At 50.4% G+C, this 23149-nt stretch overlaps 1 protein-coding gene across 1 annotated transcript in view; it reads left to right on the forward strand.

Moving 5' to 3' along the window:
- LOC119441354 (histone-lysine N-trimethyltransferase SMYD5) overlaps positions 1-23149 on the forward strand; it is a 102588-nt gene that overhangs the window by 49506 nt on the left and 29933 nt on the right. Inside the window, exons 6-7 of the mRNA XM_037705967.2 lie at positions 3985-4091; positions 15541-15597. Of these exons, the coding sequence (XP_037561895.1) occupies positions 3985-4091; positions 15541-15597 (164 nt within the window). The remainder of the gene's footprint in view (positions 1-3984; positions 4092-15540; positions 15598-23149) is intronic.

The raw sequence follows: 23149 nt of genomic DNA on the forward strand, positions 1-23149 counted from the left end.
TCTTATGGATTAGTATAATGTTGGTGTTCTTCCAGCTCTCTGGTACACTTGAAGTTGTGAGGCGTTGCGTATAAAGGGCCGCAAGCTTTTAAATTATGATATCTCCTCCATATTTGATTAAATCGAGTGTTATTCAATCTTCTCCAGCAGCTTTTCCCCTGGTCATGTCTTTCAGGGCCCTTCTAACTTCAGCGCTAGTTATGGAAGGAGCCTCTGTATCCGGCTCATAACTATTTTGAACGAAAGTAGCTTGGCTGTTTTGGGCACTGTACAGGTCAGCATAGAATTCTTCCGCTGCTTTTACTATGTCATCGAAATTGCTGATGATATTACCATGCTTATCTTTCAGTGCATACATCTTGCCTTGTCCTATGCCAAACTTTCTTCTTACTGATTTAATGCTGCGTCTATATTTTACGGCTTCCTCAATCTTTCCTATATTATAATTTCTAATATCCCTTACTTTTTTCTTGTTGATTAGTTTTGACAGTTCAGCGAATTCTATCTGATCTCTTGAGTTGGACATTTTCATCTTCTGTCGTTTCTTTATTACGTCCTTTGTTTCTTGGGAGAGCTTACCTTCTGGTTGCCTTGGTGCCCTACCTCCCACTTCAATTGCTGCTTCTGAGATCAACCTAGTTACGGTTGCATTAATTACCTCTATGTTGTCGTTATCTTCCTTTTCTAAAGCTGCATATTTGTTTGCAAGCACCAGCCTGAATTGGTCTGCTTTTAGACTTACTGCCGCTAGGTTGGCCTGTTTCCTCTTGACTAATTTCACTCTCTCTCTCTTCAAATTGAGAGAAATCCTAGACCTCACTAACCTATGGTCACTGCACTTTATCTTACCTAAGACTTCTACATCCTGCACATGCTTGGATCGGCAGAGAGTATGAAATCTATTTCATTCCTTGTTTCTCCATTAGGGCTTTTCCAGGTCCACTTCCTGTTGCTGCGCTTCCTGAAGAAGGTATTCATTATTCGGAGCCTATTCCTTTCCGCGAATTCTACTAACATCTCTCCTCTTGCATTCCTAGAATCTATGCCGTAGTTGCCAATTGCTTGCTCACCAACCTGCTTTTTCCCCACTTTTGCATTGAAGTCGCCCATGACTAAAGTATACTGAGTTTGCACCTTTCTCATTGCTAGTTCAACATCTTCATAAAACTGTTCTATTTCTTCATCATCATGACTAGAGGTGGGGGCATAGGCTTGTACTACCTTCATTTTGTACCTCCTATTCAGCTTTATTACGACGACTGCTACCCTCTCATTAATGCTGTAGAATTCATCAATGTTGCCGGCTATGTTGTTATGCACTAGAAATCCTACCCCGGATTCTTTCTTATCTGGAAAACCTCTGTAGCAGAGGACGTGGCCGTTAGTCAGCACTGTGTAAGCCTCACCAGTTCTTCTAACCTCACTAAGGCCAATAATATCCCAGGAAATGCCTGATAATTCTTCAAATAGTCCTGCTAAGCTAGCCTCACTCGAGAGGGTGCGCGTGTTAAACGTTGCCAGGTTCAGTTTCCATTGGCGGCTTGTCTTGACCCAGAGATTCTTAGCACCCTCTGTCGCGTAGCAAGTCTGACCGCCGCCTTGGTCAGGTGCTCCGCAGCGACTGGGAACTGAGGGCCATGGGTTAATTGTCGGAGTCATGAGGGAGGTAGTGGCCGAATACTGTACCAGGGAGGCCAATTCCTGTTCTGGAGAGGGAGTGACTTTGATGAAGCTTAGTGGGCCTTCCTAGTTTGGTTGCACCTTAACTAGTATAGCCCCACTAGCTCTCGGCGATATATTTTTTTTCTTGCCGGTGTCAGGCACCACTCCATGCCTGAAAATGTGGTGGACTGGAGTAGGATTCGAACTTACGACCTTCGGATTTGAAGCCGGGTATTCTACCTCTGCTCCACGCCACCACCTAGTCAAGGTGCAACCAAATTACGAAGGCCCACTGAGCTTCAACAAAGTCACTCCCTCACCAGAACAGGAATTGGCCTCCGTTGTGCAGTATTCGGTCACTACCTCCCTAATGACTCCTGCAATTGACCCATGGCCCTCAGTCCCCAGCGGATGCAGAGCACCTCACAAAGACGGCGGTCAGACCTGCGACGTGGCAGAGGGTGCTAAGAATCTCTGGGTCCGGACAGGGTCCGGACGCTAGCGCAAGACAGGGGCAATTGGAGATCGCTGGGAGAGGACTTTGTCCTTCTATAGACATAAAGATAGGATGATGATGATTATGATGATGAAATCGCTTATCCGTTCGAAACTAGAGTTTGTGTCAGCCATATGGTGACGGCATCAAGCATGCCTCGTAGATGACCTTGAAGCGATGCAAAATTGAGCTGCTAGGTTCATTCACTCATCTTATTCCTACGAAGTCAGTGTTATTGCCTTCAAAGCAGAGTCTGGGTAGCAAACATTATGTTGACGCACAGTAACACATTGTCTCGTGGTAATGGGCAACACGAGCGACAAGGATGTGGACACTTTGTTCCACAAGCTTTTTTATTCACCATTTAATAGCGCTCCTTACATTACCCCGCCCCCATTCATACCTCACCGCATCGGTCACCAATTGCAGGTTTCTCGTCCACATGTACGAACTGTTAATTTTTCAGCGTCTTTCTTTCCATGTGCAGTGCCAAAGACTGAAATGGCCTTCCTCATAATATTGTCGCCATCATCGACCCCTCATCTTTTTCTGAGAATGTGACTGAATGCAATCTTGAGTATTTTGTTGTTTGTGTATACCCACCCCTTATATAATAACCCCGTGAGGGGTCTTTACAGTAACTAAATGAAATGAAAGAGGTGAATTTGCACTATCTCCCACAGGCAATTTCTTTATATTTGTTCTAAGTTTATATACTAGTATAGAATTTATTTATTTTCAGTAATGCCAGTTTGATGCGACACCTGGGAAAAACAAAATGGGCTGTACAAATGGAATGCAAAAAAACAAGTAATAGAGCAGCTAGCTGAATTCAGTTCTACTCTAGTTCAAGAAAATGTGTTCAGGGTCTGGTAGCAGTAATACACTCGCACGTGATTGCTTACGCATTCACTTGATGCACGCAAGTGCAGTAGAATCTGGTTAATTCGAGCTCAAAGGGCACCAGAAATTAGCTCTCGTTCGGTTGTGTGGTACAGCACGAAAACCGATACCATCACTGGGCTGTCTTTAAAAAGGTCTTGTCTTTCCTCCATCAGCACGCGACAACATGTGCCGGAAGAAGCCTAGGTTCCGTTAAAGGTCAAAGTGCACCTCGTGCTGTTTGCTATGGGTCAAGGAAAAACGTGCGAGGGTAAGCCGAGAAGGATGGTGGCTTGATGCGCGCTGTCTACCGTGTGCCCATTGTTTGAGATGACGTGATTGAGCGTGTGGTAATGTGAAAAGCGTGCGTCAGGAAAGGAGGGCAGTGCTGGTGAGCGTGCGCTAAGGTGATCAAGCGCATGCTTGGCTCTAGAGGGGCATAGGTGAGCTCATGGTAATGTGATCAAGCGCACACTGGGGCTCCTTCCTGCTCCTTTTAAAAAGCCTGCCTGCTCCGATTCAGCCTCTGCTTCATGCACGCCTTTCTGTGTCATTTTTATGGCATGCGATATTCCGGTAGATAGTGATGCATGAAACATTCACCTTTGTCTCGGGCTTGTCTGAAAGTTGGTCCATGGGAGTGGAAAATTTTGTTAGAAATAACTGTTGCGTGGTTTTTGCAGTTTTAATGCATGAGAGTTTTTCTGCATTCAAATGCACAAAACTTTGCTGGGATCAACAGAGCAGTTCGAATTATTCGTCGGTTTGAATTAAGATATTTTGAATTAATGGGATTTCACTGTATGTATAATTGAAAATTTTTATTTTCTGGTGCTGAGCCTACTTTACTATGCTAAAGAAGATGCTGATAAGTAATTCCCAATTAGCACATCACTAAGAATTGGCAAAGTGAATTATAGCTGTGCATTGTTTGCTCTTTGCAGTGCACTGAGTGTCTGGGTGAAAAACTGCAATGACCTTGACCTCCCTGATGCGGAGCGGGGTTCCTTGGATATACTCATTGACCAGGTTTATGAGGATATTGAGAAAGGTAATGAAGCGGCTGTCATCACAGGCAACACACAGTGGACAAGCACTGCTTCTCTAATCACTTGAGAGACAGAGGGAGTCATTCTACAATGATGGGGTGTGCAGAATAAAGCATTTGCATAATGCTGTCAGAACAGGCATATTGGTTTTGTCAATGGTGTAATGCCGGTTCACTAGACTTTTTGTAAGAAAACCATGAAGAGTTGGAAGTTGGTTTGGCTTTTTAAAAGAGCAATGAATGCTATGAAAAACTCTACAGTTTATTAGAGAATTCATCTTGAAAAAAAATCTAAAAAATAAAACTGAACAAAGGCCCCTCAAACTGTACTGTTCATTGTGAAATCCGTTTTGGCAAATGTGCCCTGATGTAACTGCTGCCAGATTGCGAAACCATAGTGGTCGCTTGTTGTTTTTCACCTACATTTTATGCATAGGTTGTGGAGTACAGTTCATGCCCGTTACAACGGGTCTGCATACAACATACAGTGGACTCCAGACTAATGGAACTCGCTTAAACGGGAATGCCAGATAAACGGAACAATTGTCTCAACTTTGGTTGGCCACCCATAGGGACGATAGTAACAAACTTGAGTTAAACAGAACCCATTTTTTTGTAAACTCCAGTTAAATGAAACTTTGAATGAAACTATCACTTACCTTATTGGCATATGGTACAGGAAATGTCCGATAAACATATCAAATTGTGATGCTTATGAATACTGAAGCAAATTCAATCCATCAGGCAATTATGGGAAAATAAATGGAAAGATGTCGAGTTGCAACGGTGTTTCTATTGTCACGTAGTAGTGACGCTGAAGTAAACAGTCGTAAAACGGTGTATGACGAAACTGGTTGTTTATTGGGCGAACCTGTGCCCACAAAAGCAAGCTACACTCAAAGCACAACGATAGCGGCGAACACATTCGGCGATCGGCGAAAATCTAATCAGCGGCGAAACGATTTGGCTTTTATACCTGAGTCATCGAAGGTTCCAGATTAATCCCTGATGCCCGCGGGTCTTCCAGAAAGTTCTAGACAATTCGCCTCGGTCATACAATCAGATAACATAAGCGTCGATGAAAACAGGCAACGGAAAGAAGCATCGATAACGTTCCAGAAACTACCGATACAGGCGCGTCCTGCGCCGAGCGATAACATTTGTTAGCCGGTGGAAAGCGGCCACCGGTGAAAGACAAACATTTATACGTGTCAATACCCTCCCCTTAAAAAGCATCGTCCCGATGCTACAAACACGAAAGCGAAAACAAAACCACGCGTACAGAAAGGGACAACAATAACAAAGCAACAAAGGACCTAAGTTCGTCAGCGGGCGTAGAAAGGCTTAAGATGCACCACGTGGATGACTTCAGGTCGTGCGCGGCGCCGCTGTGATTGCGAAATACCGTCTGGCACGACCTCATAGTCCAGTGCGCCAATACGTCGGATGATCTTATATGGTCCGAAATACAGCGTAAGAGTTTCTCGCTAAGTCCTCGTCGGCGTATTGGAGTACAGACCCAAACACAGTCTCCGGGCTGGTACTCGACGTAGCGTCGTCGAAGATTGTAGTGTCGGCTGTCGGTTCTCTGCTGGTTCTTGATGCGCAGGCGGGCGAGCTGTCGACTTTCTTCAGCACGCTGCAAATAGGTGGCAATGTCGAGATTTTCTTCGTCGAAAACATCCGGTAACATGGCGTCAAGCGTCGTTGCCGGTTTCCTTCCGTAGACCAGGTTGAACGGTGCCATGTGCGTCGTTTCTTGCATGGCCGTGTTGTATGCGAAGGTCACGTACGGAATTATGGCGTCCCACGTCTTGTGTTCGACGTCGACGTACATTGCCAGCATGTCGGCGATGGTCTAATTTAGGTGCTCGGTGAGGCCATTCGTCTGCGGGTGGTAGGTGGTGGTCCGGCGATGGCTTGTCTGGCTGTAGCGCAGGATGGCTTGAGTTAGTTCAGCCGTGAAGGCTGTACCTCTGTCGGTGATGAGGACTTCTGGGGCACCGTGACGCAGGAGGATGTTCTCAACGAAGAATCGGGCTACCTCGGCAGCACTGCCTTTGGGCAAGGCTTTTGTTTCGGCGTAGCAGGTGAGGTAGTCCGTAGCTACGACGATCCATTTATTCCCGGACGTCGACGTTGGAAAAGGCCCCAGTAAGTCCATCCCGATCTGCTGGAACGGTCGGCGAGGTGGCTCGATCGGCTGCAGAAGTCCGGCTGGCCTTGTCGGCGGTGTTTTGCGTCGCTGACAGTCTCGGCATGTCCTTACGTAATGGGCGACGTCGGCAGAGAGGCGAGGCCAGTAATATTTTTCTTGTATCCTTGCGAGCGTGCGGGAAAAACCGAGGTGTCCAGCCGTTGGGTCGTCATGGAGTGCTTGCAGAACCTCTGGGCGCAATGCTGAGGGTACCACGAGGAGGTAGTTGGCTCGGAGAGGCGAGAAGTTCTTCTTTAGGAGAATGTCGTCTTGCAAGAAAAACGACGCCAATCCTCGCCTGAACACCTTGGGCACAATGACGGTCTTGCCTTCCAGGTAGTCTACAAGGCTCCTTAGTTCCGGGTCGGCTCGCTGTTGTTTGGCGAATTCGTCGGCACTGATGGGTCCCAAGAAAGTGTCATCATCCTGGTCGTCCTGTGGCGGCGGTTTGACGGGGGCGCGAGACAAGCAGTCGGCGTCAGAGTGCTTTCGTCCGGACTTGTAAACGACGGTGATGTCGAATGCATGAAGTCTCAGACTCCATCGTGCGAGTCGACCTGAAGGATCCTTCAAGTTAGCTAGCCAACACAAGGCGTGGTGGTCGCTCACAACATTAAAGGGCCTGCCATAAAGGTAGGGGCAAAACTTTGATGTACCCCGATGATGGCGAGGCACTCCTTTTCTGTTGTGGAATAATTTGCTTCCGCCTTCGATAGCGACCGGCTAGCGTAACTTACAACCCTTTCTAGTCCGTCAGTCCTCTGCACAAGCACGGCGCCGAGTCCTACGCTGCTTGCGTCGGTGTGGACTTCGGTATCGGCGTTTTCGTCGAAATGCGCAAGTATTGGCGGCGATTGCAGGCGTCGCTTCAGTTCTTCAAATGCTTCGACTTGCGCCGTCTCCCACTTGAACTCGACGTCGGCCTTCGTGAGATACGTCAGTGGCTCAGCGATCCGTGAAAAATTCTTGACGAAGCGCCTGTAATAGGCGCACAGTCCAAGAAATCTACGCACTGCCTTCTTGTCAGCGGGCGGAGAAAAGTTGGAGATGGCCGCAGTTTCCTGAGGGTTGGGGCGCACTCCAGGCTTGTTGATGACGTGCCCCAAAAACAAGAGCTCCTCATATGCGAAGCGGCACTTTTCTGGCTTTAACGTGAGTCCGGAGGTTTTGATTGCTTGAAGAACTGTTTCAAGGCGCCGCAGATGTTTTTCGTAGTTTGAAGCAAACACGACGACGTCGTCCAAATAGACGAGGCAAGTCTGCCACTTCAAGCCTGCCAGTACTGTATCCATGACGCGTTGGAAAGTCGCAGGTGCCGAGCAAAGACCAAACGGCATGACCTTGAACACGAACAGTTCGTCTGGTGTTATAAAGGCAGTCTTCTCCCGGTCCCTCTCGTCGACTTCGATTTGCCAGTAGCCGGTTTTGAGGTCCATCGACGAAAAATACTTTGCGTTGTAGAGTCATCCAAGGCGTCGTCAATCCGTGGGAGGGGGTATACGTCCTTCTTCGTGATCTTGTTGAGACGATGATAATCGACGCAGAAACGTAGGGTTCCATCCTTCTTCTTCACTAACACCACGGGGGACGCCCACGGACTCTTGGATGGCTGGATGATGTCGTCGCGTAGCATTTCGTCAACTTGTTGCCTTATGGCCTCGCGTTCGCGCGCCGAAACTCGGTACGGGCTCTGACGGAGTGGGCGGACATTTTCGTCGGTTATGATGCGGTGCTTGGCGACAGGGGTTTGTCGAACTTTTGACGACGACGAGAAGCAGTCCTTGTATTGCAGGAGCAGAGCTTTTAGTTGTTCTTTCTTATGCCTGGGAAGGTTCTGATTGACGTCGAAAGTTGGCACAGGTACTATAGTCGTCATTGCAGGCGCACTGGAATCCGTGAAGGTGAAAACACTGCTGGCTTGTACTATTTCGTCGATGTAGGCGACCGTGGTGCCTTTGTTAATGTGCTTGTATTCGGAGCTGAAGTTCGTGAGCATCACCCTTGCTTTCCCTGCACGTAGCTCAGCTATGCCTCTAGCGACGCAAATTTCACGGTCGAGCAGTAAGTGATGATCGCCCTCGATGACGCCCTCCATGTCTGCAGGCACTTCGGTACCGAAGGAAATCATTACGCTGGAGCGAGGCGGAACGGTGACTTGTTCTTCAAGCACATTCAAGGCATGGTAACTTATGCTTGTATCCGGTGGTATCGCGTTGTGCGTTGAAAGCGTTATCGACTTGGACCTTAAGTCGATGACTGCACCGTGTTGATTTAGAAAGTCCATGCCTAGGATGACATCCCTGGAGCAGTGCTGCAGAATTACGAAGCTCGCCGGGTAAGTGCGGTTGTTTACCGTGACTCGTGCTGTGCAGATTCCAGTCGGCGTTATTAGGTGGCCTCCTGCTGTCCTGATATCGGGTCCTTGCCAGGCTGTTTTCACCTTCTTCAACTTGGCGGCGAACGGGCCACTGAAGACGGAATAGTCGGCTCCAGTGTCGACGAGAGCGGTGACGTTATGACCATCGATTAGCACGTCTAAGTCGGTAGACCGTCGTCTGGCGTTGCAGTTAAGACGTGGCGTCGGATCACGGCTGCGTCGGCTTGCTCCGCTGCTGCTATGTCACGTCGGCAGGTCTTCTTTCGGCGGCGAAGTGTTGTCGTCAAGGCTCTTGCCAGGCGGCGTGCAGATATCTCGTCGTGATGATTCGCGAATATTCTTCGATGGCGGCGGAGGATCTTCGGCATTGCGTCGTACAGCAACCGCACCTCCATTGGTTGCTGCTTTTAGTTTTCCGGATAGGGGCTCACGGACCGGCCCCTGGCTGGGCCAGTGTATGGTCGGTGCTGCGGTGACAAGTAGCATCCTGGTGACGGCGAGCGTGAGGGTCGTCGTGGTTGCCACTGGGCTCCGGCGAGGTAGTCGGCGATGTCACGTGGCCACTCCCCAAGTTGTGGACGTGGCGCGTTGACGGCGAACCCTCGTAGGCCCATCTCGCGGTATGGGCATCGGCGGTAGACATGACCAGCTTCCCCGTAGTGATAGCAGAGCGGGCAGTGGTCGGGGGCACGCCAAATGTCCGTCTTTCTCGGGTAGATGCGCTGGACGACGGACGGGCGTGCTGGCGGCAGCGGTGGTGGACGTCGGAACTGCGGCGTTACGGGGCCCTGGCGCGAGCGCTGAAGGGGGCCTTGACGACGGGCGACGGCGGCGTAGGTCAGCGCTTCCGGCCGGGGTTGCGGCGATTGCGGCTGCACATCGGGAACTCCAAATGAGCGTTGAACTTCCTCTTTGACGATGTCGGCGATAGATGCCACTTGAAGCTGCGACTTGGGGAAGAACTTCTGCAGTTCCTCGCGAACGACCGCTCTGATGGTCTCGCGCAGGTCGTTGCTGCCAAGTGCTTGAACGTCGATGTTGTTGGCGGCCAGCGTTCGGCGGTTGTATTGCGTTGTCCGCACGTCGAGCGTCTTCTCAATGGTTGTGGCCTCGGAAATAAATTCATCAACAGTCTTTGGCGGGTTGCATATCAATCCCGCGAAGAGCTCTTGCTTGACACCCCTCATCAAGAAGTGAACTTTTTTCTCTTCTGGCATGTCGGGGTCGGCGTGCTTGAACAGGCGAGTCATCTCCTCCGTGAAAATCGTGATGTTCTCGTTGGGCAGCTGTACCCGGGCTTCTAGGAGAACTTCGGCCCTTTCCTTGCGCACAACGCTTGTGAAGGTCTGCAGGAAGCCATGGCGGAACAGGTCCCATGTTGTCAAGGTTGACTCCCGATTCTCGAACCACGTCCTGGCAGCATCTTCCAATGAGATGAAGACGTGGCGCAGGTTCTCGTCGCTGTTCCAGTTGTTAAATACAGCGACCCTTTCATACGTCTCCAGCCAGCTTTCCCGATCCTCAAATGTTGATCCACGGAACGTCGGTGGCTCCCGGGGGTGCTGTAACAAGATCGGTGTAGGCGGCACTGAGGCTGTCATGGTTGATGCGGTCATCGTGGCCGTGCACTTCCTGGTCTTCTCGGGAAGAAGTCCGTACTCGGGGGTTGGTTTTGTAGCCTGAGGCTTGCTCGATGCTCCGAGACGACGTTGGTACTTTCTTCGAGGTTCGGGCTTGGATCACGGCTTTTCGGGGGCGTCCGCTGCATGGACACAAAAGCACCTCCACCAGATGTCACGTAGTAGTGACGCTGAAGTAAACAGTCGTTAAACGGTGTATGACGAAACTGGTTGTTTATTGGGCGAACCTGTGCCCACAAAAGCAAGCTACACTCAAAGCAGAACGATAGCGGTGAACACAGTCGGCAATCGTCGAAAATGTGATCTGCGGTGAAACACGTCGGCTTTTATGCCTGAGTCATCGAAGGTTCCAGATTAATCCCTGATGCCCGCGGGTCTTCCAGAAAGTTCTAGACAATTCGCCTCGGTCATACAATCAGATAACATAAGCATCGGTGAAAACAGGCAACGGAAAGAAGCATCGATAACGTTCCAGAAACTTCCGATACAGGTGCGTCCTGCGCCGAGCGATAACATTTGTTAGCCGGTGGAAAGCGGCCACCGGTGAAAGACAAACATGTATACGTGTCACTATCATGAGGACTTTGCTATGTGCAAGTCATGAACCCTGAGGAGGAAAAGGGCACTACGGAGTAGGTAGGATCTTGCACTCAGGCTGCCACTAATGCTTTGTTCAAACTGACTTGAATAAGCCTGCCCTCAGATGATGCCCTTCTTACGTGCTCTAAGGAGACAGTTTAAAACATCAGTGACGTTTGGGGTGAAGACTATGATCCTATTGAAGAACAAATAGGTAGATATCACTGTTCCAGTGCACGTTACTGTTTCCGACGAGACGACAAGAGATGCAGTTAAAAGTATGCAGTGCTATTTTGAATGTGAGGTCATTTTGGGAATTATTTCGCACATGAGCACAACCTTGTGTAAAGGAAGCTATGCAATACGGTGCATTCCACATATAAAGATACCAATATTGACGCGAAATAAGTTGGCACGTGGTGACACTGGCCCCTTGAGGCGAGAACGACGAAGTTCGTGGTTGCGCGCGCGCTCTCCGAGGTCCAGCCATTATTAAAGGCTGACGTGTTTTTTTGCCTATCTGCTGCTGGCCAACTATTCTAGCTATACTAGCTGGGTGACATTTCTGGTGGAGGTGCTGGGTACGGTCGATGTTAAGATCTCCGGAGCGTACCCAGACCAAAGCCCGACGAGTAGTTCGGCCGAGCTTACCCCTGTGCACGTACGTACCAGCCGACGTCTCCAAGGACTCCAGCCACAGCACGGTCTGCTACCCGAACGAAGTAGAATGACGAACCAACCACCTCCTGCCGCTACTGCAGCATCGCACGTGGTCGTCAATCAGATCCGGACGCCGAATCATTTCCACGGGAGTGCTTCAGAGGGCGCCAACGACTGGCTTGACCATTTTGACCGGGTCGCCAACGTCAACGACTGAACCCACGAGCGTAAGCTTCGATACGTGTACTTCGCTCTTGAAGATTCCGCTAAAATATGGTTTGAGAACCACGAGGCGACACTGACGTCATGGGAAGAATTTCGTCGGCAGTTCCTCAATGCCTTCGCCAGGGCGGACAGGAAGGAGAGGGCGGAGTTAGCAATGGAATCGAGAATCCAAGGCCCGAATGAGCGAGTGACGGCGTACGTAGAAGACATGAATCGGCTCTTCAGACGTGCGGACCCCTCTATGACTGAAGCAAAGAAGGTGCGCCACCTAATGCGCGGCGTCAAAGAGGAAATCTTTGCTGGCCTCATTCGGAATCCGCCGACGACAGTGGCAGAGTTCCACGACGAAGCCACCACCATGGAAAAGGCCCTTCAACAACGGGCCAGACAATACAACCGCGACGCCGCGATTTCAAGGGAGCTCTCTCCCGTTACCCTCGGCAACGACGTCGGCGCCTTGCGCGAACTCATCAGGGCTGTCATCAAGGAGGAACTGCAGAAGATGCAGACGACCGCTGCCTCTATGGGACAACTTTCGATTGCGGAAATGGTGTGCGCCGAGGTCTGACAGGCCGTCCATGTTCCTGAACAGTACGAGGAACCACAGCAGAGACGGCGTCCTGAAATGAGTTACGCAGAAGCAGTACGCCGTCCACCACCCTCAAGTGCGTATAGCATGGTACACTCCGCTCAGCAATTGGACGTTAGCTTCAGGCCTTGCAGCACACCGCACATCGCCGAAGCAAGAACTACGAAGAGCGACGTCTGGAGCACCGCAGACTACAAGCCCCTTTGTTACCATTGTGGCGAAGCCGGGCACATCTACAGAATGTGTCCTTATGGTCATGTGGGGCTCTGAGGATTCGCCCCAAATGCACCTCGTCCACGACCTGGTGAGCGGCCGCCGAAAATAGAGAGTTTCGTCGCGAATCGTCGCAATGGTGATCAACGATGGCACGAGCCCCGTTCGTCGTCTCCTGCTCGTTACAGGTCACCATCACCAAGCCAAGCCTTCTCTCGCGGCGCTCTCAGACGCCGCTCGCCTAGCCCGGCGGCTCGGGAAAACTGAGTTCAGCGACCTCCTGACGTCGACTGTGCGCAAGATCCTCCACTACGACGACAACGACGAAAACAACGACGCAGACGTACAGACGCAGTCAAACACCATACGAGAGGTAATAACGTCGAACATTCCCGTCACCGTAGACGACGAAGAAATAACAGCGTTAATCGACACTGGAGCGGACACCTCAGGAGCATGGACCTTGCCTGCAAGCTGAAGAAAGTTTCTACCGAGTGGACTGGGTCGCAGATTCGCACTGCAGGAGGCCATCTGCTAACCCCGATAGGAAGATGCACAGCGCGAGTGAGCATTCGTGGGTTTACGTACCTCGGCGATTTCGTTATCCTCCCAAGCTGTTCGAGGGACCTAATTCTGGGAATGGACTTTCTGCAGGCTAATGGAGCCGTGATAAACTTACAGAAGTCCCTGGTCACGTTTTCAACGACGCAGGCCTTAGCAGGGAGCAGCACTGACGACACGTATGTCAACGCCTTGAGGATTGTCGACGAGAACATCACGGTGCCGCCAAGGAGCAGCGTATTGACCCTCGTAACCTGCGACGCATTCGACGACTATGAGGGTATTGCCGAGGCAAATATCCCGCTGTTGCTCGAAAGACACATCTGTATCGCCCGGGGCCTTGTTCGAATACAAAGGCAAGTTTTGTTGACAAACTTCAGCCATGAGTATCGGCACGTCCCTCAAGGTACAGCTGTGGCCTTTCTGAACGACATTGCTGACTTCTCCGACGTCGGCACGTTACAAGTGACTTCACCGGATGCAAGAACTCACGCCAGCCTGAGTACCCGCGTCCACATTAATGCTGACTCAGCAGATGTACAGAAGGATCAGCTACTGGGCCTAGTGACAGAATTCTCTGGCTGTTTTTCCACAGAATCTAAAGTCCAACGCACCTCCATTACGCAACACCGGATAGTTACAGAGGAGTCGGCATGGCCTGTTCGTTAGCACCCATACCGCGTCTCACCTATGGAGCGGGAGGCGATTAAGCGTCAAGTTGGAAGAAATGCTCAATGATGACGTCATCCAACCATCGACAAGTCCGTGATTCAAGACTTACTATTCGGTATTCGCACACCCCTAATTGGTTATATTGAGGAGCCGACTTATGAGTTTCAGCTTATGCATTAGGACTATAAAAAAAAGAGACATATACAGTCAGACGTCGATCTAATGAAGTTGTACTTTCAGCAAAAAACTTCGATAAATCCAAATTTCGTTAAAGTTTGCGGTTTTGAAGTTCCAGCAGTAAAAACCATTACACAGGTTCCCAGAACATTCCTGCTGGATAGTATCATGTTAGTAGGTACTTATAAACAAATTACCGCAAGAAGGTCAAGGTCGAGCGTGGAGCCGGAGTGTGCAGTGCAGATCGCGCCAAGAGCAATTCAGTGGCTTTGCTCACGTTGTCCTAAGTTGCGTGTGGCCTGTCGCCGTAAATATCGGATGCCATGGTTGACCACGCGTTGTACCCGCAGTCGTCGTTAGGTGGCGCCTATAAATTGAATACAAGTGTAAAAAAATATGATTCATCCTCCGTAATAAAATCAAGTATAAAATAAATGTAAAGAGAACAAGCTGAACCACGAATGGCAGCACATTTATTTACAGAAATCTAGTTCACGATGCCCTGAAGAAGTCAGTCAGCTTCATCTGACGTTTCTTGATGAGCGTTGGCGCTATGTCTTTTTCGTAAGTCAACAGAGCTGTCAAGGCTTGTTCTTTTGAATGCGCTGTTCTTTTGAATGCGTCATTGGGCCTAACCAGCACATGCTTTTCCCTTACGCTCTTAATGAATATGTCATATTCCAGCCTTCTGTTGCGACTGCTTGGGCATTGCTGCATGTGAAGTCCTTGAGGGTCACGTTGCCTGGCACACCGCCTTGCTTGCAGAGCCACTCCCACAAGTTGACAATGTCTGATGGGATCCAAACATCCTTCGCCGCTGTCGTCCTTGACTATGGCAATGCTGGCTTGCTCCGGCCTGCCTTCCTGAATCAGTTTGCGACAGTTTTACCCTTCATTGTCTTCCCAAAACCGCGCAAGCACCTCAAGGGCCATAAACACATCAATATTTGTTTCCCTATTGAGCTCGATGTTCAGTAGCATCCTCTCGATGACCCGCATGCAATAAGCGCACTTTATGCTATTAATTATTCCTTGGTCCAGTGGCTGGACCAAGGAAATGCAGTTGGTCAGCAGCTATTCAAGTTCCACATTGGTGAGTCCTAGGTCCTCAGTATGGTACGCCGAGCAATTATCCAAAATCAGGCAGGTATTTCTACCCCGCCTGCACATAGCTTCATCAGAATCCATGAGCCAGTTGCTGAATATGCTTCGGATCATCCATGCCTTTGTGCTGGACATATACTTCAGCAGCATGCTCTTTTTTCCACTGAAGCAGTGCAGCTTATCTCTTTCCCAATAATTAACGGGACACAGTTATCACTGCCGTCCATGTTTATAGTTATCACTGCCGCTTGCCACTGTGGCACTTTTGATTTACAGGGACAAAATCTTACTTGGCAGCAGCTGATAACAAAAAGGCCGTCTTGTCGGTGTTGTAGACGTCAAAAGCATCATACTGAGATAAAATGGCCGGTTGAAAGGTCTCATCTAGCATGCTCTTCACAGTGACTTCCGTGGCACTGCAATCGAGTTAACACATGCCTTTGTTTTTTGTTTTTCAGAGTCTGGTGCATTCCTGAACAACGAAGGTATCGGGCTCTTCCCTCTTCAAAGCCTGTGTGAGTTTCTGTCATTTTTAATGTTTCCAGCTGATCAATGTTCTTGTTGGTGCTGTGATATGGAAACTGGAGGTTTCTATTTGCTGAAAACTGAGACCACTAGTGAGATTTATCTTTATATTGCTATTTGCCTTCAGTATTGTAATCAGAAACTGTGTGGTTGTACTGGGAAAAAATAGAGGCAGCATATACACTGGAATCCCATTGATACATTTTTCAAGGGGCAGCGAAAAAAAAATGTTACTACAGTCGAACCCACTTATAACAATATTCAAGTGTCATGAGTAAGGGCCCCGCGGCGAAATAAAAGAAGAGAAAGACGATGTGCACCGAGCGTTCCGAATGGCGCGAGCGCGCAAGGCGCGTGATCCGAGGTATGGTCACGGGAGAAGCGAGGCTGAGCTGTCATTATCGACGTGGCTCTGGGCCGGGAAGGACGCATCGTCAGCTACGCTCTGGTGACGAGAGACTTGGAGGTTCGGCCGAGTTCGTGACGCGGGCAGTCCGAGGTGCAGCCGTCGACCTCGGAGATGTTCGAGCGAGGCTACTTGGACCAGCTGCCGCATCACATGGCCAGGCACTCCAGAGAGGATCCCCCTTCATCGGCAGACCAGCGCGTTTGATAATCCCCGGAGCGCCACGTCGGCACTTGAGAAGAGAGATAGACGGAAGCAACGGGCGAGACCGTCGTTAGGCCTAATCCGTCGAGCCTCCCTGCCACGTCAGCAACAGCGACCGGGTTAACCAAGCTTCGGAGACGAACGAGTGGGCGGACTGACTCCAATGCAGCAATGTTTATGCGACAGTCGGCAAGTACAACGACGTTTACGATTTGAGAAGTCCCCGGCCGGGAGGATACGCGCATCGACGAACTTTGTAAGAACGACTTTCTTGTATCGTCACAACAGTAGGCCAGTAATGCCAGACTTTGGTGTAGGAAACGCCCAGGACTAGCGTAGGCGAAGTTAAGGGCATGTACGTGGATAGATTTAGGTTGTATATTTTTGTTAACATTTATTTATGCATTGTGTTCTAGTTCAGCGTGTACTTGAGTTTTTAGTTTGAGGGTTTTTTCTGTTGAGTGTGATTAAAAGTCTGCTTGCTGTGTTGCCATGTGTCTTCCAATCCCATCTCTTTTACCACCCGCACGCCTCCGAGATCAGTGACGACAAACAAAATCACATCAAGTGCCATGAAAATTTCATTGTTATGACCGATAATTGTTATAACAGGGCTGCATGAAAAAATCAAAATAGGGGGATGGCAGAGCTGTTGTGAGAAACTACAGTTAAACCTGGATATAACGAAATTGACAAATTCCCGAAAAACTTTGTTATAAAGAGGATTTCGTTATGTGCAGGTTCGGCACGAAAATTTGAAAAAGAAACGCTTACCGTATTTACTCGATTCTAACGCGCCCTCAATTGTAACGTGCACCCGTTTTCCGTTTTCGTCGAAGCACTCATCCTTGGAATGTCACACCAGGTACTGGATGCGTGGACGCGTGTCGTTTCGCACGAGCGTGAGGCATCGGAAACGAAGAGCGAGCGTCACGACAGCGTTGTAGCGTTGTATAGTGTTACAGTAGAACCCCGCTGTTACGTTCCCAGGGGCTGCGCTTTCCCGGCTGTTACGTCGTTTTCGGCCAGTCCCAGCACAGCTCCCATAGAACCCAATGCATTGGTAACCCTTGTGGGGGAGCACACGCTGCCACCTTCTCCCGTGGGCGCTCGCCTGTCGCCGGCGCACGGAGCGCCCGCGACAGCAGCCGGGTGGACATCTCGCGCGTGCACACCGCGCGCTGCGGGAGCCGGGCGAACACGGGAGAAATGCACTTTGCCCTCTCCCGGTTCTCGCTCGCCTCTCGCGACGCGAGTGCCGTGCGGGAAGAGGGAAAGTATCCGGCGGGCGAGGAGGACACTCCCCTCGCGGAAAGGCAAAAAGGCATAAAAGAGCGCGACCGAGAGACCCCCAGGGTCTGACCTCGCTTGACCTTCTGCCTGGACGGATTTTTACCTGCTGAAAGCCGTGAGTGACCTCGTTCGCGTGACTACCACACGCGACGAGGCAAGCCTATTTTATTAGTTGTTATACAGAGCGGACTTCCCTCTACAAGTGTGTTTTATTGCTGACAGCAATAAACGTTGTTGAGTTGACTCGCTGGTTGCCTTATTCGCCCGAACCCTACGTAGCTGCGATTACACGCGCTACGGGTTGGGGAAGACCCCCACATTTGGCGCTACCAACGTGGTTCGAATTCGGCAACACGGCGAGTTTTCTTTTCTGTTTTTTGGAGCTGGGACTACTGAAGTTGCAGTAAACAATGGCGACGGGCTTGTCTGACTTTCCAGATTTGTTCATGTGGTCGGAGGTCGCGGCAGATAATCAGAGGCCTAGTGCTAACGCGGCGGCAGCTTCCGAACAAACCGGTAGCTTTGATTTTGAGTGTTTCACGCGGAACAGTCGGGATCGCGGAAACGCCACGTTGGCAGGGTTTAGGCCTGAAAGTAGGCCTAACACGCCTAACACCTCGCCGCGTCATCCCGCGGACTCAGAGTCACCTATGCCTCTAAATAGTTCGACGCAAGCTGCGGATGCGTCCGAACCTTCGGGCGGTAGTATTCCGTCAAGCGAAATAATGCTGCAGAATGCGCTGCAAGTCATGCAGAGCTTAGCCGGCGCCCTGCAGAACACCATGCGGGCCCCGTCGCAGAGCGAGCGACCACGAATTAAGGTAGACATGCCTACCTATAGTGGGTACCACGATCGCACTAGTGCAAACGAGTACCTCGACCGTCTGCAGTATTATCAGCAAGCAACAGGGCTTTCAGACGCCGAACTTCTCGCGCGCGTGGTCCCTGCTTCACTGACTGAACAGGCGGCTCGTTGGTTCCGACTGGCCGGACACAGAGCCCGCACAGTAGAAGAGTTCCGCGCGAACTTCCGCGAGGAATTTCTTCCGGCCAACTACGAGTGGCGTTTGAGGAGAGAGTTGGAGTTGCGTACCCAGCATCCGGACGAGTCCCTGCTGGAGTATGTTCGAGTGATGGACGAACTTTATCGTCTCGCAAGCCCTCTCGCCACCGACGCCGATAAAGTCGAGCGCGTCACACGGCAAGCGCACCCGACTTTCGCGGCCTACTTCAGGGGATGTAGGTACCGAGACTTAGACGAGCTCGCCACCGAGGCAAAGCGCATCCAAGGGGACATCCTCGCGGCGCGAGCATACCGTCCGCCGCCACCCGCCGCGCTGTCACTCGAGCCTCGCTGCGCGTGGAACGGCGGCGGGATCGCTTCACATTCCCCGAGGGTCGACGCGTCGGCATCGTTCGCCGACGAGCAGGTCCAGCGTGGTTGGGAATTATCAGACCTCGCCTTGGACCCGTACGCCTACGCGCTGAAAACAGCACAGCATAACGCGGCACGCAGTGCGCCGCGGCAGGAACTTGCGACTAATGCGAGAACAGAGGAGCGGCACATGCCGACCGCCGAGCGTGGAAGCTATGGCCCGCCGGATTGGAGCGACGGGCGCCCACGCCACCGAGGCTTCGGTGGCCGTTGCTACCAATGCGGCGGACTGGGGCACATCGCCCGTGACTGCGCAAGCACGCCGGGCCAAGGTCGAGCACGTGGTTCGGGAAACGGGCGAGGCCGCCGGTGATCCACCTTGGGTCCTGGGCGGCGATCTCGAACACAACTGGCGATTTCGATTTACTTGCGCCTTTGGCTTGTCGCGTAGGAGATGTCGCGGACTCGCAGGCGCCGTTCATCGAGCTAACGATAGCCCGAAAGAAGTTTGCCGCATTATTGGATACTGGGGCAAGCGCTTCTTTATTTGGTGACGAGGTGTTGCAGCATCTCCGCGAGAACAATATCCGCTTAAGAGATAGTGACATCACTTTCCGCCTTGCTTCCGGCACAGCACAATCGAGCGGTGCAGCTAGACTAGTTATTCGTTGGGAGAGACGCGTCAGGCGACAACGCCTCGTACATCTTCCCGGTCTGTCAGTGCCTGTTATTTTAGGTCGAGACTTTCTCGCCAAGTCGGGTATTTTGATAGACATCGCCAGCGGAGGTTACCGAGAGAACGGAACGGGTGTTTTGAAGCGTTTCGCAAAAGCGCCCGTGCCTGCGGCGACACGCCAGTCTCCGGGGGCGGCGCGAGCGGGCCACACCCAGCCGCAGCTGAGCGAGCAAACCGTAATCGGTAAAGACGATCAAAGCAACGGAGAGACGGTAGCACAACATTGTGCCGCGACGTTGCAAGGGGCAGCGCACCCACTTTTGTCAGAGGTCAACAGCCTGCCGGAGAGAGAAAGGGCACGACTGTCATCGCTGTTGTACGAATACGACGCGATTTTCACGGACCGGCCGGGCCTCACTACGTTAGTCAGGCACAGGATAGACACGGGTGACGCTGCGCCGTGGAAATGTAATCGTGGAAATGTAACCCGTCGGCTTCAGTCTCACGAGTGAAGCCGACGGGAGCGGACGTGTCGAGTCGAGGTGCCATTTCAGCGCAGCAGGTGCAGCGTGCCAAAGAGATAAGTTTTGTTATTTTATATTGGACTTTTTGGTTTTTTAGGAGGGTTAGCTTAGCCAAGCAATCTTTATAAATTATTTTAAGGCTTTGTCACTTTCTTGGTCTTCTCGCTTAGATAAAAGTAGGTAAAGAAATTTTTTTTTTTCCCACATCTACGCCTTGTTAGTACGAGATGATGGCTGGTACTAGGGGGAACCCACGCGTGCGTTGTTCTGAGTGCGAGCGTTCCTACGCGCTGGAAGAAACGCAGTTTAAGTCAGCACGCGAAGCGAATGGTGCAGATTTTATCTGTAGGATGTGTGTGCTAGGGTCGCGGCTAGACCGCCTAGAGCAAGACAAGGATAAGTTAGCTAAGCGGGTTGGAAAGCTAGAAAAGGAACTTGAAATCGAGCAGAAGCAGAGGAAGGAGGCAGAAGAAAAGCTATCTAACGCAGAAATCCAGCTGAGCGCCACCATTCTGCAAAGCAATGATGAACGCATCGAGGCGAGCACCGCGAACGGAGCTGGCTCCGATGCGAGTGCAGAGACAGGCGAACCCGCCACGCCGGGAAGCAGTGGCGGAAACGTCAGTGATAATCATGAAGGGGATACCACTGACGCGGCCGGGGAAGAAAACAAAGCCAAGGGCAAGGATAAGAAAGGAGGGGAGGGCATTGTGACTTCGGGGGCAGCTTTCGGCGATGAGGGGAAAGGAAAGCGTCGAGTTGTCTTTGTTGGGGATTCCAACATGCGTAAAGTAGAACCGGCGATAGCAGAGAGGGTAGGGGCAGACGAACGAGTCCAGGTTAGCGCGCTTCCCGGAAAGCCGATTAGAGAGGTGATAGCGAAGGCCAAGGAACGCATGTGGGACACAATGGAGGAGAGACACCTAGTGGTGATAATGGGCGGAGTGATTGACGTACTGAACGGACGAGGAGCAGGAATCACAAAGCAAATAGCCAAAGGGGTCACCGACCTGCGGAATGTTTCAAAAGAAGTACAAATCGCGGTGTGCACGGTGCCAGAGGTTGAAAGGCAGGGTTATAAAATTGAAAGGGCAGTTCTTGCAGTAAACAGGGAAACTTGGACTCTAGCTAAAGCAATGAATTTTACGGTCATTGACATCAACCGAGAAGTGCACCGAGCAGGCCGCGAAGGCGCTTTTGTGCGTGACGGGATACATTTTAGTGAAAGTGTAGCAACACCGGTCGGAAGTCGATTCGCGGCACGAGCTGTAGCTTTTTTAGGCGGGCCCCAGGCAATCAGGAAGCAGGATTGAGTATTGAACATAGCGAAACACCAGTAAAGGGCAGAATTAGGCGACCAGGAGTCAGGAAAAGACGCAGAAAGGATAAGAATAGAGAAGGTAAAATTTGCTACATTAACATGCAGGGTGGTCGTAAGCAAGAAAAATGGCTGGAAATTCAAACGCAACTGAATGATGAAGCGATTAGCGTGTACGCCTTGACCGAAACGCATCTACGAGATTTGGAGCAGCCGCCTGTTATTGACAACTTTGTATGGGAAGGGTGCAACAGAATGACCGGGTCAAGGAAAGGCGGAGGCGTAGGCGTACTAATTAGGCGAGGTCTGAAGTGGCGAAGGGTAAACGAGACATGTAAAGAGCATTTATGGATTAGTGGTACATGGCAAGGTAAAAAGACGTGGCTGGGAGTAGCTTACTTATGGACAGGTAGTGATAGCAGGGAAAAAAATAAGGAATTGGTCGATTGCATTAGAAGCGATATTAATGAGTTCAGTAACTCGGGCCAGGTGATATTAGTGGGAGATATGAACGCGCACATGGAAGATTTAGACGGATATACTGATTACAACGGCTCTCTAGTGCTGGATTTGTGTGATGAACAGAACCTTATAGTAGTTAACAGGGAGAATAAGTGTCATGGACAGGTAACGTGGCAATGCGGAAACAGGCAGTCATGTATCGACTACGCCTTAGTCTCAGAAATGGTCTACGAACAACTGGAACAAATGATAATAGACGAAAATGGAAAAAATAGCCTGGGAAGCGATCATAGACGTTTAGCATTAAAGTTTGGGAGAGATACCAGCGCAGAACATGAACCAATAGCCTCAGAGTTTTTAAAAATGAATGACGAGCAAATAACAGAGATCGCAAACAACATAGAGAAGAAAATTGAGGCTTTTCCTACAGCAGTCTGGGAATATAAGGAACTGGTGGAGGTTATGCAGCATGAAATAAGGCGGACACGGCAATACAATTGTTGGATTGGAAAGAAGAAACCACATAAGTGGTGGAACAAGGAAATTAAACAAGCTATAGAAGAGCGTAAAGAGGCATCTAGGGTTCATCGAGAAGCCAAAAAGTTGGGATTACAAGAAGAAGAGGTGCTCCTTAGATGGAATACATACAGAGAAAAGAAAAGGGTTGCGAGTGAGCTCGTGCAAGAGAAAATTAAATGCGCAAGTGAACGTTGGGTGCATAACATTCACAAAAGAGACAAAGGCGCCCCAAAAAGATTCTGGAATCATATAAAAGCACTCGGAGCTCCAACTAGAAACTCGCAAACGGCTATAAGGGATGAAGACGGTAACATCTATGAAGGCGATGATGCGCTGCGGTACATCACAGACGTTATCAGGCATAACTTCGGTACGAGAAAAAGTGTAGTTCAGACAACAGATCCAGCAACAACAGAGAGGCTTGAGAGATCAAAATTCAGCATAGAAAGCTTCTATTGGAAAAAGGCAGCAGAAAATGTCCCTAACAACACGGCAGCAGGACCCGATGAAATCCCAATACAGCTAATCAAAAACCTCGGTCCAAAAAGCAAGGCACTGCTGACTAATGCCATAGAGCAAGTGATTAGAACAAAGAATATTCCCGTTGGATGGCGTGAAAGCAAGATGAATCTCATCTACAAAGGCAAAGGAGATAAGGATAAGACGAGCTCGTACAGGCCAGTTACAGTAACGTCGGTGATATATAGAATGGCAATGCAAGCCATAAAATTAGAACTGTCGAAGTGGGTGGAGGAAAACGGTGTA

Source organism: Dermacentor silvarum, chromosome 2 (genome assembly GCF_013339745.2).
Source record: "Dermacentor silvarum isolate Dsil-2018 chromosome 2, BIME_Dsil_1.4, whole genome shotgun sequence".
NCBI classification, from domain to species: Eukaryota; Metazoa; Arthropoda; class Arachnida; order Ixodida; family Ixodidae; genus Dermacentor; species Dermacentor silvarum.